The sequence below is a fragment of the Falco punctatus genome (genome assembly GCF_963210335.1).
Source record: "Falco punctatus genome assembly, chromosome: 20".
NCBI lineage: Eukaryota > Metazoa > Chordata > Aves > Falconiformes > Falconidae > Falco > Falco punctatus.
The window spans coordinates 3,754,231-3,769,143 of NC_137600.1; the positions used below are offsets into that span (position 1 = coordinate 3,754,231).

Genomic DNA, 14,913 nt, shown 5'->3' on the forward strand with positions numbered 1-14,913 from the left:
CGCTGCCGCACCCCCCCCCCCCGCCCGCCGCCACCACCACCACCACCACCACCACACCGCCCTCCTCCCTCTCTGTGTGTGTGTGTCCGTCTGTGTGTGTGTGTATGTGTGTGTGTGTGTGTGTGTGTGTGTGTCTGTGCGTCCCCCGCGCGCGCGGCCACCGCGCACGCGCCGCCCCGCCCCGCCGCGCACGCGCCTCAGCCCGCCGGGGGAGCGGGGCGGCGTCACGTGGGCGCCCGCCGTCACGTGGGCGCTCCCAGCCCCTTCCTGCCGCCATCTTGGCAGGGGCAGAGGGTGTTGCTAGGCGACCGGGGGGCGGGGCGGGGGCAACATGGCGGGAGGCCTGTGTGGAGAAGGGTGCGATGCGCATCACCCCCTGCCTTCCCGGCCTGGTTCAGGGCCAGGAGAGGAAGCGGGGGAAGCCGTACCACACAGCGATAAACCTCCGCTGCGCCCTTCTGCTAGAATGTGGTTGGGAAAAGCGCGCGCCGGGCGGGTGTGCAGCTCGCGGTGCGTTGGGGCGCGGGGGCGTGCGTTAACGCTCCCGCCGCAAAGAGCACTGATTCGGAGAAATAGTGCAAAACAGGGACAATAAACATCGATTGTGATGGTATACGCCTGCTCAAGGAGCGTAGGTATGGTGACCAGTCACACAACCGTATAGTTTTAAGGAAATACCTACTCTTCTGCCTCTAACAAAGGGGCTATTTATAAAAAGGATGAGAAACATTCCGATGTTGTCTAGAGATCTCCTCGCTAAAGAAAACCAGATGATCGACAGGGACATGAATTAGCTGCAAACTTGCAAGACCACCACATTCCAGGCAAAGGCCTGATAAGCTAATTAACATACGAAGCGAGAGTAGGTGGGTTTAGGTAACGAATATGTATAGGCGTTAACTGAATATTCATTTGTTTTATTGTATAAATATGAGATGGTTCGTCACTTCAGGCATGCACGCTTGTGGTGGAGCCATCCCCCGTGAATCTGCGTGCAATAAACATACGTACTTTGTAACTTTCAAGTTACAGAGTTTAATTCCGTACGTCAGCACGAAGGGCTTGAGCTTGCCTGAGGGTGACCCCAGCCAGCGCGGCCTGCTGGGTTTAGCCTTTTCACTGAGGTGGGTGACAAACTTTGCAGGTATTCACCAAAACATGCAGATGTTGCAGCAAAAATCAAGAGGCCACCCGAAGCCAAGATGCACTGCTGCCTGACAGCCGGCCTGGAAGTGCCGAGGAGGAGAGAAAGCATTTCAGATGCATGCTGCGACCTTTCTTCCTTAATAGAGCATTTATTTTTAAAAAATGCCGCAGACTTTCAAGATTTGTTTTCTCGAGCCGCAACAGGGTTTCTAAAAATTGTGCTTGCTGCTTGGAGCTGGAAGCTTGACGGTAATTGTATATAAAAAGGCAAAGAAAGCAAAGCAGAAAAGCAAAGTATGCTTTTTCTTTTTTTTTTTTTTTTCTTTTTTTTTTTTTTTTTTTTTTTTTTTGCATGCAGGGTGGAGATGCAAGGACACAAATAACGCTGCTCTGAGTGAGGCTCCCTCGTGTGAGCTGGAGAGGAATACAGCATCCCACAGCCTCGGTCTAAAACCTCAGCTTCCCTCCAGCCAAACGTCAATGCTTGGAAATACATTAAAAAAAAAAAAAAAAAAAAAAAAAAATTAACAAGGGTTTTTCGACTCTTAAAGGCGACTCCTGGAGCTCTGTGCAAGGCGGGCAGGCGGGGGAGGGAGGGGGGGGCTGTCAGTACCATCTTCTGTCAGGCGCGCCGCACTGCACAGCCCTGGAAATTGGGGCTGGAAAAACGGGATTGCATCACCCAGCCCTTCCAGCCTGGCTCAAACCCTTCCCCTTGGAAAAATCCTGAAGCAGCAGAGCTCCCACCCCTTCACACCCCAACCAGCTCTGGCCACGGGGAGGTTTCTGCTGCTGGAGCACGCCTGCGACCCTCCGTCATTACAGAATATATTTTATTTATGGAATTTTACAAATAACTTTACAATTCACGTGACATAAGTTATGTTCTTTGTTTCAACGCGTATCTCTTACAACACCTGAGTTACTGAAATACTGAGATGGAACTTGAGCTTTGAACTGGACACAGGAGGGGAAACATGGATGAAAATCCGTAACAAGCTCAATTTGGGTTGCTTTCCCTCCTCGTCCTCCTGCCTGCCCCATCCCTTCCCCGAAGGCGGGTACCAGCCTGCCCGAGCCAGGGACAGCAGCTCTCTCCCACCGCTCCTTCAGCAGAGGGAGGGTCCCTCTCTGCGAGGAGCCTTGTTTCTCCGAGGGGCTTCACCCCCAAATTTCTGGGTTGCAGATTTCTCAAAGTCAACTCAGTTAGCAAGAAACAGGGTTAAACTCGAAACGAGAAGACAACGGACTCATGATACCCACCATGTGCCAGGGGGGCCTGTACCGGCTCCCGGGAAGCCAAGAGTCGGTCCTTGCCACACTTCCAGCCCTCGGGGACACAGAGGACCTCCCAGGCACAGCCTGCAAATGCCTCACGGTCCCCAGGGGACAAATGACATGATTTCCCCTGCCCTTCACCTCCAACGCAGAGGCTTTTCCATCCGCCTGCACCGCTGAACTGCTCCTGCCAGCCCCGACTTGGCCCTGGCAGCGCTACGGCTGCCCTCTGCCCCGTGGACAGCCGCCAGCGACACGGTGTTTTCCAAATGCTTCCTTGAGAGAGAAGAGAGAGGGCACATATGCCATTCAAAGGACTCAATTTTTCCACATCAAGTCAGACGGGGCCGCCTGCAGCTCTCTCAAGCGGGGGAAGAACGTTTCCGATACCACTCTCCTCCCAACTACTGAGAAATTAGCAGCAACCTAAAGCACGGGTAATGACTGCGAGGTGCTGCAGAGGTGGCTGGGTGCCCGAGCCAGGACAGACCATGCTGCTCCGAGGCGGCTCTGTCCCAGGGAGCAGCCGCAGAAGGAAAAGTGATTTACAATGACTGTCCGCACGAACAAGAGACGCTGCACGGGAAAAAAAGCAGAGCCCCGCTCTCCTTGAAGGCATCACCAACGGCAGCAAGCGGCCCGAAGACCATGTGGTACCTCCGGGTTGGAGAGTGCTCCCAAGAAGGCTCCCTGCTCCTCGACATGCTGAGATTTAACTTTCTGGGTGCAGGACAAAGCCAACAGCCTCCTGGGTGCCAAGGGGACAATGCCTGCCCTAGCCAAAGCCACCGAGAGCAGAGGTGCCAATCCAGGAGGATACCGGCAGTGCCACATCTCAACAGGCAGAGACCGAGGGACACAGTGACAACTGTCAGGAGCCTAAGAGGAACATCATCCAGCTGGTACCTAAGGCAAATTAGGAACTACAGTGAGGTACTAGCAACCAGCAATCAAACCAGGGTACAACGCTGCTGGATGGTGCTGAGCCTGCCCCAGGCTGTGCCAAGGACTGAGGTCCCTCGTTTCTCTTGCGATGGGCAGGAAGAACACCCGGCACACCCTCTGCTTTGCTTTCCAACAAGGGTGGAAGGCGTGGGGAGCCTCAGCTTCAGCCCCCAGTGGCGAGCAGCACCGAGCCGAGGTGGCAGGATGGCTGTCACCCCGTCACACACCAGTCACGGCCACCTGCACAGGCAGGGAGTGAAGGAAAACACCCAGTGACAAGCCATCCCTGGCACGCACGCCAAAGCACTTCCCAAAGCCACCGGCACCACTGCTTCATCCCAACCCAGCGCCAGCGCCACCAGGGTAAGCTGCCTGAATTGGCTCCCGTTTACCAGCATGGCCACAAACCCCCCCACTGCCAGGTGCAGGATAAGGCTTGGGGGGAGAAGAGGGTGCAAGGGAACCTCAAGCAACACAGGTGGGGCGGGCAACATTATCAATATGATAATAAGTCAATTCACCTAGTGAATCTGGGGAAAGCCAGCCCAGAAGCAGAGCCGTGAAGTGCCTGTAACACCCTTCTCTGACTACTCCCTAAGGCTGGAAACACACAACCTAAAGAGGTTCACAGTCTATTTTTTTTTTTCTTTTTAAAAAAAAAAAAAAAAAAAACAACCCACACCCCACCACCACCCTACCCTAAACCTCAGCAACTCAGCAGCATCAGTGTTTAAAAACTGGTGTCCCTTCTCAGGTGCCCAGGGTGAGCTTGGTCACAGCCTAAGGACCGATCCCCTGGGCTGGGGAGCCTGTGGGTGGGCAGGGGCTCACCGTCCGGCTCTGCCCTTGCCCCACGTTGCCCTCACGCCCTTCTCGCCAGCGTTGCCATGTGGCTGCCCTCACAGGAGAAGGTTGGGGGCTTTTCCCCCCACCATACAGCAGCAGGGACCTAAGGGAGGTAAGGGCATCCTGCTAGCCTTCTCCCAGCCACTGCCCCACGCCAGCCTGTGTGTCAGTCCGACCCGCATGAGGCATGGTTTGGTGTCCTCTGCTCCAAGCACTGACACCCAGAATGTGCTTTTTAGAAAAAAAAATAAACCAAAACCCTCTTCACCCTGCTGCTTCTCCCAGGGCATCGTTCAGGCTGACAAGGCAGAACAGGAGCAAAACCAGACGTGGCTCCAGAGACACGCTTCTGAAGACAGCAGGGGTGATGCTCAAATTGTGAGTTGTGTTCCCCGAGCCTCCTCTTCCTCAGCAGCCCTCCATGCTTGGAGAGCACAGCTCTGAGGACTGGCTGGTAGGTAACTCTCCGAGAAGTGTCTGTCCCAGTCTGTCCCCATCACGCACCCCCTGCAAAGGGGTCAGGAGAGCATCACATCCCATCGCACCGCTCCGAGTGCAAGGAGGGGAGCAACACGGCTAGAGGAGCTCCTGTCTCCTAACTCCATCCTTCCCAGGAGATGTGAGGAGGGAAGGGATATGACACTGGAAAAAGATCCTCTGGTCAGTTCGGTCCTACGGGAAAGGGGATTAAGTTCCCCTCAGCCTTAAACCAAAATAAAATTAAGTCTGTGGAATAGCTTTAAAAGCAATGCCTCTTCTGTAGTGTGATGTCAGTGCCCGCGAAGGTACCGTCGTATGCTTGCAGCAGAAAAAGAAAAGAAAAAAGAAAAAAAAAAAAAAAGAAATGCCCCTTCCCCCCCAAAAAAAAGAATGGAAAAACGGGAACATGGCTGCGAGCTGGGCTGGTCCTACCCTATCTGGATCTGGCCAGAGTACATGGTGAGCAGCACCATGATGGTGAACCCTGTCAGCAGCCCTGCGTTCTGGATGGCGAAGGTGATCAGCGTGCTGCCGTTCTGCTCGTCCTCCTGGCTGACCTCATTCATTTCGGGGAACTGCGGGGGAAGAGAAAGCGATGGCAGGGCTCAGCAACAGGAGCAGCTCTGTCCTTCCCTGCTACTTCCCACCTTGTGCCACTATCCCGGCAAATATTCACCACCCGTCCCAGGGCTCTCAGCCAGGTCACCGCACCACCAGCCCAGGAGGCAAAGCAAAGCGGAGGTGAACACCGGCCACTACAGACAGCACTCGCATTTGCCAGGGGGACAGAGCAAACGTCCCCCTGCGCTCTCCATGCCTGCCTTGCCTCCAAGCTGAGGGCAAGCCAGAGCTCTTCCTAGGCAGGCCAAAAAAAAAACCAACCAAACAACAAAACAAGAACCTGGCAAGGTCCTGACCGCACACCCGGCAGCCCCCTGGGCTCAGCACTTACCATGTCAGCCAGCGCTATGTACAGAAACATCCCTCCAGCCAGAGCGAAGATCCAGTTGGCAGAGAAGTGGCTGCCAGCCACGATGCCAAAGGCCAAGCCCACATAGCAGCAGCAGGCGGAGATGAAGTTGAAGAAGAGCGCTTGGCGGATGGTCATCCCGGCGTTCAGCAGGATAACGAAGTCCCCTGGGGGAGAAGAGGATGGGGAGGATGAGGAGGGAGGGGGCTGTCACTGGGCAGGCAGCAGCATCGGGCCAGCACCGAGGCGCTCGTGTTCAGCGCTTGTTTTTGCCCAAGGTCAAGCGTGGGCTCCCCGTGCCCGCTGGAGCCGGGCGCTGACCACACCAGCTGCCTGCCAGCGCCTGGCCCTGCCTGCGCATAAATTTCAGACATTCAAACCCAAACCGCTGCCTGCCTCCCCCCTCCCAAACCAACGAGGTGTTGGGTTTTTTCTTCAGATGTCTCCATCTAAATTTAAATCTCAGACATCATATTACCTCGTTATTTTTAGAGTGGCGATTACTCAGTGTAGCTTACAGCCTTGCCTTGCCTCCCCCCCCCGCATCATTACTCTGTTTATTCCACCCCACATTTGCCTTTCTCTTGAGAAAAAACAGATAGGACGAGGAAAGCGGCAGGGTTAGCATTAAAGAGGGACAAGTTCTTTCTTGCTTTCCCCGAGGACTCACGTACCCAGCTCGTGTGGGAACTCCTCACAGAGGATGGCCACAGAGGTGCTGATCCCTTGGAAGACGGAGACGGTAAAGGAAGCCCCGATGGCCAACCCGTCGATGAAGTTGTGGAGGCCGTCGCTGAGGGTGATCATCCACGCCAGCGTGCCGATGTCGGAGTACCGCACCTCCTTCAGCCAGTAACACGCGCTCTGGGAGGCCTGCAGGTCCTGCCACAGCACCCCAGCTCAGCACCCAGACAGTCTGGGGGCATCACTGCTTCTTCCACCGGTCAGGGGAACCCACCCTTCCACGCATTAAATCCACAAAAGGCTTGACCCGAGCCGTTCGCTTCCCACCACCCACAGAGGACAGAGGAGGGAGGTGAAATGGGCTTCAAAACTGCTCTTCTTCACTGACAGGCAAGTCAGGGTTTTCTTTTTCCACGTGCCCGCCCGCAGCCCCACAGGACGAGGTACTAACCTGGACAGACAGGGAGCCCACCACAACCTTCTCATCACCAGATGGGGTCTTGCACTCCAGCTCGCTGGTTATGTGTGGGATCATGTGGTCCAGGTCCCCGTTCTGCAGCTTCTCAGTGATGCCCTCCTCCTGGTCCTTCTTGGATGGCAGAGCCTCAGGGCCGTAGTGGCTGTGCCCATGGTGATGCTGCAGGACAGGGGGGATTCACGGGTGTCAGCTGCCCCGCCATTTCTACAATTCGCCCCCCGGCCCCCCAGCAGCCCCTGCTCAGCCTCACCTGGTCCTTCTGCTTTAGGAGCATCTTCAGGACCTTCTCTGTGAAGAAGAAGAGGTAGAAGCCTCCAAACACCACAGCGGATTTGGAAACGTAATAATCTTCTTGAGGGTTGAACCCAAATGCCTGCAGGCAACAGGGGACAAGTGACAGGCCTGAGGAACAGTCTCTGGTAGCATGCCTGTCTGCCTCTGCCCCGGCACCTCTGGGGCAACATCGGTGCTTTCTGACCTCTCTCTAAGCAGCAGCTGCTTTGGGGACAAGCTCAGAAGATGCCTTCATGCACCTTTAATCTCCCTCAGTCCCCCAGCCGAGCCAGCTGTGCCCCAAGGCATTGGATCCACCACCCTGCACTGGAGCAGGGATGGTAAAAGCAGGCTTAGAAAGCCTTCGCTGTCTCAGCACAAAGGCCATCTGCCCTTAGGGCTGGAAAAGGCAATAAAATAGCGCTCCTCTGCTTGAAGCAGACCGGAGAGGTCTCCCTGGAGCAATTCCCTTCCAAAGAGGGGTGAAATGCCAGCTCCAACTGCAGCCCCGATGGGCTTCCAGCCTCCCTACCTCGCTCTCGGCTCCCCTCCGACGCCGCCTTCCCCTTCTCCAGCCAGCGAGCGCCCAGAGAGAAACAGCCCCCGAGAGAGAGAAAAGGACAGACCCAACGGTCCTCACCCTACCTCGGGAATGAGCTGGAAGAGGGCGTTGGAGTAGAGAGTTCCAATCGCCAGAGCTATGAAGTAGAGGAGCAGCCGCTTGTAAAAGGTCTTCTTCATGAAGGGCACCACACTGGCTCCCACCAGCGAGCAGAGGGAGATGACGGTGACGCAGAGGAAACCGTAACCCCAGACTGCGGCGTGCGTGCCAAACCCACCCCGGGGGAATCGGACGAGGGGAGGTTGTCGGAGGGAAAGGAGATCAACGTGGGGAAGCAGAGGGAGGGGAAGAAATCCACGCCAAAAGGAAAGAGAGAGGAGGGAGGGAGAAGGGGGGAGAGAAGAGGACATTCATTAGTGATTTCTTGTTCATCTGGCAGTGGTTCAAGAGCGGTGAACCTGGTGCTGAGTGGCTCTGGATATGGCTCTTTGGGAAGGGTTGGAGGGACAGCCCGCTGCGGGGCTCACACAAACTGGGAGAGCAGCCCTCCCTGGGAGCAGGCAGCTCTCTTGGTGCTGGGCTGGAGCTCAGTTTTGGCAGCCAGGCTGTTTCAGAGCCAGCACCCCAACTCTGCTCCCTGAGCCCCGCAGGACATCAGGCTGCCATTCCAGTGCCACAGAGCGCTGAGGTCCCCCGAGCATCTCTCATACGCTCCATCCTCGTCCTGCAGCCCGGAGAGATGCAGCCGGTCCCCGCAAGCCATGCTGGGATGCTCCGACTGACGGCGAGGGTGGAGCGTACGTAAGGCATTTCAATTCCTGGCAGATCAGGAAATATAGGCGCTTGGTTTTTACGTTCGGCAAATAAAAGTCACAGTTCTGGAGCTGAAAAGGAGCCTGGGAAAAAAAACATCCCTCCCCCACCACGGATGAGGCGTTTGCTGCCTGATGGCAAAGCAGGCAACACCGGAGAGGGGCAAAACTCAGAGGGAATTTTAAGGCTGGATGTGCAGGAGCTCGGATCCAGCTCATCATCTACCCAGGAGCCACAAGCGTTCTGCAAAGCCACCTGGACCAGGGAACCGAGGAGGCACACGTGTTTTGAAAATGTCCAATCTGAGAGCGTGTGGGTGTATTTATTCAACTCCGGAACTGTGCAATTACAACACAATTAATTTGCGATATATCGGTCGGTCCCATCAGAGCACCAGGAAACCTCGCGTAAGCCTAGACCCTTGCAGGAACATCAGCCTTGTAAATCGGGGGGGGAAAAAAAAGGCAATTAAAACATTTGTAAAAGGTGGATGACTCAAGAGGAAACTGGTGCTTCTCTGGGCTGTTACACTGATACTTTCTCTGCCTCGCAGTTCTTTCCATCCAGCTCATGCCAGTGCCACATCTCAGCGGCCTCAGAGCACATCCCTCCAAGGGATAAACGCCCTTGCGAAGGCAGACACAGCCCACGGGGCAGGAGCAAACAGCTTCTCCCAGCACCTTCCCAGACTTCAGACCTAACCAGCAGCACTGAAAGGACCCAGCAGGGCTGGAGGACACCTCCTCCCCGCACTGCCTGTGCACTCGAGAGGGTTTCCTGGTGCTCAAGAGGGGCGAGAAAAGCCCTGCAGAGCCCCTGAGACAAGCCCTGAGCCTCGGGTGGTGGAGGGGTCGGTACGATTCGGCAGGGTGGAGGCAGAGAGGGTGCCTGGAGAGCTGCCCTCAGAGATGGGAGAGGCAGGGACTTTCTACCGCACCTCTGGGATGAGCTGGAAGAGCGCGTTAGAGAGCAGCGTGCCGATGGAGAGCGCGATGAAAAACGTGAGGACCCGGCTGAAAAAGGCCTTCTCGGTACACGGTACGATGAAGACTCCGAGCAGGGAGGCCACGTTAATCATTGACACACTGAGAAAACCAAAGCCCCACACTGCGGAACGAGAAGAAACGAGGGCCAGACATTACCGAGGCTCTCGGCGCGGGGAGACGGGGAGGACCCCGAGACCCTGGATTTGGGCAGGTAGAAGAGGCTGGCTCCGGGTCTATGCCCCCACGCCGGGGCCGGCCTCGCAGCACCGGAGTGTCTCTCCCAGCGCTCTGGATGCTTCAACTACAACAAAAACCGTCATTTTTTGTTGCAGGGCAGGTGGAAACGAAACCACCAGGTTCCTTGGAAGAGCCAACCCCAGCCCCACGGCCTGGGAGAAGCCAGTGCTGTGCTCAGGAGAGCTGATCCAAGACCTTGGGCATCGTCAGGACCTGGATGCATGGAAGTTCATTTAGCATCCGCTGGTGGCTGGAGGCCTGCAGGTCCCTAAACGTGCCAAGTCACCCTCTCCCACCCACGAGGGCTCGCAGGAAGGTGCCCCCTTTACCCAGCTATCCCGGCGAGCCGTGCTAGGCACAGCCCTGGCCCGCGGTGTGTGTAACCGGGGGGCAAAACCATGCTGCGAGCCCACAGCACAAAGTACACCGAGGAAAACCCGTCAGGACTCCCTGCCGCTGCAGGCAAGCTGCCTCCTTTTGTCTCTGCCAGACCGCCTGTGTCCCAGAGCGGAGAATGGGAACTGGCTGTCCCGCAGGTCCCGGGGTGCCTCATGCCCCGAGCTCCGTGCCCAGGGACGGGCAGCGCTCATGCCCCCCCGGTTCCCCACTTACCTTCGGCCGAGCTGGGTCTGCTCTCCTCCGTCTGCTCGTTTTCCTCATTTTCCAGGTTCTCAGAGGCGCACGCCCTCGACTCCAGCTGCTGCAGGATGGTGGGGCAAAACTCCTTGAACTCGCTGTGCCCCACGGCGGAGCCCTCGCTCAGGTTGTGGATGGCAAAAAGCTCGACGGAGCTGAAGCACTGCGGAAGGGAAGACGCAGGCACGTGCCTTGAGACTCCCGCAGCAACATGAGGAGGCTCTGGGGGTCTGCAGAGCCCCTGCCTTACCCGGGAGAGGTTCACATGCTGCTGCGGTGGCTGGGAGACGTTGGCGTGCCCCACTCCCACGTCCAGGCGGTTCAGCAGGGCCTTGAGCTGCTTCAGGCTCAGGGTTTCGCTCTCACCGTACCGCTGGAGGAGATCCTGCAGGAAGGAGGCTGCGGAGAGCGCCGGTCCCACGGCATCCCTGCCTGCCCAGACCCGTGGGCAGGGGAGAAGGCAGAGCAGCACGAGCAGGCAGCAGCCCCGGGAGTCTGTGCTGGGGGTCATGGTGTCTCAGGGATGCTGGAAGAGAAGCCAGGCGCTGCCGTTAGCTTCAGCATCCACAGCAGCTCTGACCACCGCTCTTCCACCCACGTCTCCATCAGGAGAGGGCAGGTTTCTTCCCCAGAGAGCCCCAGGCCCAGGAGGGACACAGCTTTGCGCAGAGCTGAGAGCACCCAGATCCCGAGGGGGGGACTCGGCACCTTCCCACAAGATCAGCTCCTTCTCCACCCTGTGCCAAACGCCCGGCACCACCTCCCCAAGCGCCCCGCTCCCCCGGCTCACCCTAGCCGTGTGCCGAGGGGTGGGGGGCTGCCGGAACGCGGCTCCCGGGGGCTCTCCAGCTCTGCAGCGCCTCGGGATCCCTGGGGAAGAGCAGCCAGTGGTCGGAAAGCAGGCAGCAGTGTGCAGGCAGGGCTGCAACGGGGATCCCAACGCGTGCCTCTGCCAGCAGCACAGCCGGCAAACCCCAGCAGCAAATACCAGCGCCAGCACCGAACCCAGCTCTCCGCGGGGCGAGGGACTCACGCACCAGCCTCCCCCCCCCCCACACTAATGCCACGTTGGGTCCCCCTCATACCACTGAGGCTGGGACACGCACCCCTCAGGGACCTCTACCCACCCACGCTGGCGTTCGGAGAACACGGGAGCCCAGGGGCCAGAGGTGGCATTTTCGTTAGGTTATATTTTAACTACGATAATTACAACGAACCGGTCCTTCCCAGCCACAACTGTAGATGCCTTTAGAGTATTTGCCTAGAATCAATCCTTGCCCTCTCCGCTCCTTTCAAATAAGCCGAGAATCAATAAAAGCGGGGTGGTGGAGACCGGGGGAGCTGGGGTTCACCCGCCAGCACATGTTGGGGGCAAAGGAAGGGGCTCAGAGAGAGGGCGGGTGGCCAGGCACGACCTGCACGTCCACCCTGGGCACCACCCAAGAGGCTGGAGCGGGGCCCAGGCTGCCTTCCTGGAAAAGCTTCACGGAAAGGTGGATGGTGAATTTGGGATTCACAAGGACAAGCAGAAAATAAGTCGCTACCCACTGCTTCCATGCACCCGGCTGCCATCCTGTTCCCAGCCCGGGGCTCCACTTGTCTCCCAGGGGTTTGGGCACACGCTGCCTCGTGGTTTCCTCTTCCCAGAGGCTCCTTCGGGGTTTGCAGCCCCGGGATGGTTCCTGTCCCATTGCGCACGGGGCCCCATCCAGCCCAGTCTGCCCTGGCACAGGACCTGCCACCCCAGCCAAGCCATGCTCCCGCCGGCCACTCCGGCATCGCGCCACAATCACCCTGTGCTGACGGTTTGCAGATTTCGATCTCCTCCAAAAACAAGCTCAAGACATTTTTGAAGCCCGGCCAAACAATTGTTCTGAAAATAACCTGGGGCCGGGTTTGCAAGGCACGGGGCAGCAAGGCCAAGCACGGCGGGACCCCGTTTCCCCTCCAGGACACCCACATTCCCGCAGGTTTTACAAGCTTACCACCACTTTGTGAGCTTTGTTCTCCAGGAGAGCTCGCAGGCCTGGGAGGTTTTAGCTACCTCCTGCCAGAGCTTAGCTCGGATGCTTTGGCTTAACCCCTCTCCTCCCAAAACGGGGGGGGGGGGGACCTCATCTGGGGAGGTGCTGGCAACGCCCTGCTCAGTGGGGGTACCCGAAGGACCTCTGCCTCTTCAGCACCCCCACAGCGAGAGCTGGACACCTTCCCCTGCCTCCCCCCTACCCAAATCCACCCTTCCAGACCAGTCCTCCCTGGGCAGTGCCCCGTGGTCGCAGCCACCAGCCCAGGTGGCCACGTGGGACATCTGGGTGGCTGGTGACTCCCACAAGGTACACAAGCGCTGGCACACAGCCTACGGTGGCAAAGGCCTGTCCCGGTGGCACCGTACCCCAGGATGGGGATGTTGGGTGCCTTTCCCTCTCCGTGCCGGCTGAGCGCTCCCCACGTCCCTCGCCTTGTCGGGAGCCACCCTGCCCAGAACACACCGATTATCACCGACCCGTGCCACGGCACGCAGCCCTCTCCAGTGCCGAAATCGCCCCTGGGGTTTCTCCCAAAAAACGGGCTGAGCCAGGTGCACCCAGGGTGGAAAACCGGACCTCAACTTTTACCCAGCTGCCAAACAAAAGGCAGGAAGCGGTTTGCAGGCAGAGCCGGGCAGGGGTTGGAATTGTACGGGCTCGCTGAGGGTTTAGGGCAGAAACAAGGTGGAGGAGCTGCCCCTTGGGGAAAAAAAGGGCTCCAAGTGGAAAAATCCCGGGAGTTTCTGACCCCCTGAACATCACAGGGAGCCAAGGCAAGGGAGGAGGGTGCCAAACACACCCAAACGCCCGCAACCGGGGGGCAAAGGGGAGCTGCAGCAAACACCCCAGGCACACAGAGCCCTGCTGTGGTCTCTCCATCACTGCTGCCAGCCGAGCGTGACCCCGCGCCCCCGCCAAAGCCCCCCGGCCTCCTGCCCACTACCTTCAAGGGCGTCCTCTTGCCGGCCACGGGACCTGCTCCTGGGGCCCCGAGAGCCGTGGTGCCGCGCACAGCCCAGCGCCTGACCTACTTTATCGCTCGCTGCCGCGCTGGGACCGGGCACAGGGAACAGACCTCTGCCACAGGAAGGGGATGCCCGGGCGGGCATCCCACGGGACGTGCCCTGGAGCGATGCCCAGCCGTATCGAGCGCGTAAAGGAGCTGCCCCGGCCAGGCAAAGCCCCCCTTCTTTCCCATCTTCCTTGGGTTGACTTCCCAGAGCTCATCGATCCCGGCTGCAAACCACCCCCCACCCCCCTCCAACCGGGAAGGTGACACCGGGAACACGGAACGCTGGCAAAGCTGAGCACACGACCTCGGCGACGTCAGCCCCGCGCCAGACGCTTCCCGAAATCCCATGCATGGACAGCTCGGTGTCGCAAACCTGGAGGGGGGAGGCAAAACCCCAAAACCTCACCGGTCTGCCCCCCACCTCCTCCCGGGCGGTTTGCAGCATGAGATCCCGACCTCCTGCCCGAGCAAAAGCCGCTCCACGTGTCTGGCAGCACAGGCAGGAGCTGCCCGCTGGCAGGGAGAGTTTCCATGCCCTGGGGCACGTTGGCACCCGGGGGAACGACACGACGACGACAACGACGACACAGCAGCGTCCCCGCTCCCCCTGCCTGGCTCCAGTTCCTTGTCCTTTAATTTCCCCGACCCCCCCTGCCCACAGGCCCTGGTGCAGGCAGGTGGGCAGCAAAACCAGCTACCAGGAGCTTCCCCGGCTATTCCACCCCACACAGCCCCCCAAGTCCTGTCCTGGGACCCCCTGCGTGACCTGCCTGCTGCTGCTCCCCCCAGCCCTGCCCCATCCAGACACCAGTCCCCATCCCACTGCTGCTCCCCAGCCCCTTTGCCACCTGCCCCAGCCCTGCCTGGACCCACAGCGAGTCCTGGTGGTGCCAGACCCCACAGCTGGGTCTCCCACCCCACAGTCCACCGTTGCCTGCACCCTCACTTGGTCCCAGACCCCACGGGCAGGCCCAAAGCGAGCCCCATAGCTGCCCTCAGGCCTCAGGACCGGTCCTAGACACCGTCCTGGACCCCACAAGCCGGTCCTGGGCCCCACAGCCGGTCCCTGCATCCTTCCCTGCATCCGCATCCCAGAGCCCGGGGCCCGCCCCGGACCGGTCCCCCGCGGTGCCCCGGCCCCGTAGCCGGTCCCCGGCCCGCTCCCCACCCCGGCCCATCCCGGCCCATCCCGGCCCTACCTCCCGCTCCCGCTCCCGCTCCCGCTCCCGCCGCCGCCCGGGCCGCCCGGTCCCGGCCGCGCAGGGCGCACGCTCGGCCGGCGGCACGGGGAGCGCTCCCATTGGCCGGCGGCACCCCTGGCCCCGCCCCCGCCTTGGCCCCGCCCCCACGCTGTGCAGCGCCGGGCACCGCGTCCGCCGCGTGGCACGGCCGGGGGGGGGCACCGGGCACCCCACGGACCCCCCACACCCCCTGGGGGCACCGGGCACCCCACGGACCCCCTACACCCCCTGGGGGCACCGGGCACCCCACGGACCCCCCACCGCTGGGGGCACCGGGCACCCCACGGACCCCCCACACC

The 14,913-nt window shown here is 59.4% G+C and overlaps 1 protein-coding gene and 1 long non-coding RNA gene across 5 annotated transcripts; one reads left to right on the forward strand and one right to left on the reverse strand.

Annotated features, from left to right (window-relative positions):
- The first annotated feature begins 115 nt into the window (after positions 1–115).
- LOC308055811 lies at positions 116–5,060 on the forward strand. Its single transcript, XR_013924613.1, has 2 exons — positions 116–635; positions 1,505–5,060. It is a non-coding gene; the product is annotated as an uncharacterized lncRNA (long non-coding RNA).
- SLC39A14 (solute carrier family 39 member 14) lies at positions 1,963–14,620 on the reverse strand. 4 transcript variants are annotated; one of them, XM_080370303.1, is made up of 10 exons: positions 14,573–14,597; positions 11,125–11,204; positions 10,585–10,860; positions 10,311–10,497; positions 7,746–7,915; positions 7,078–7,200; positions 6,801–6,986; positions 6,340–6,547; positions 5,648–5,832; positions 1,963–5,270 (listed from the first exon to the last, which is right to left on the reverse strand). In XM_080370303.1, the coding sequence occupies exons 3-10, from the start codon at positions 10,843–10,845 to the stop codon at positions 5,124–5,126; spliced, it is 1,467 nt and encodes a 488-aa protein (XP_080226429.1). In that variant the 5' UTR covers positions 10,846–10,860; positions 11,125–11,204; positions 14,573–14,597; the 3' UTR covers positions 1,963–5,123. The 4 variants fall into 4 exon arrangements, with proteins under 4 accessions (XP_080226429.1, XP_080226428.1, XP_080226430.1 ...); XM_080370302.1 differs by lacking the exon at positions 14,573–14,597 and adding an exon at positions 11,552–14,541; XM_080370304.1 differs by lacking the exon at positions 11,125–11,204 and having other exon boundaries at positions 14,573–14,620.
- Positions 14,621–14,913: the final 293 nt, after the last annotated feature.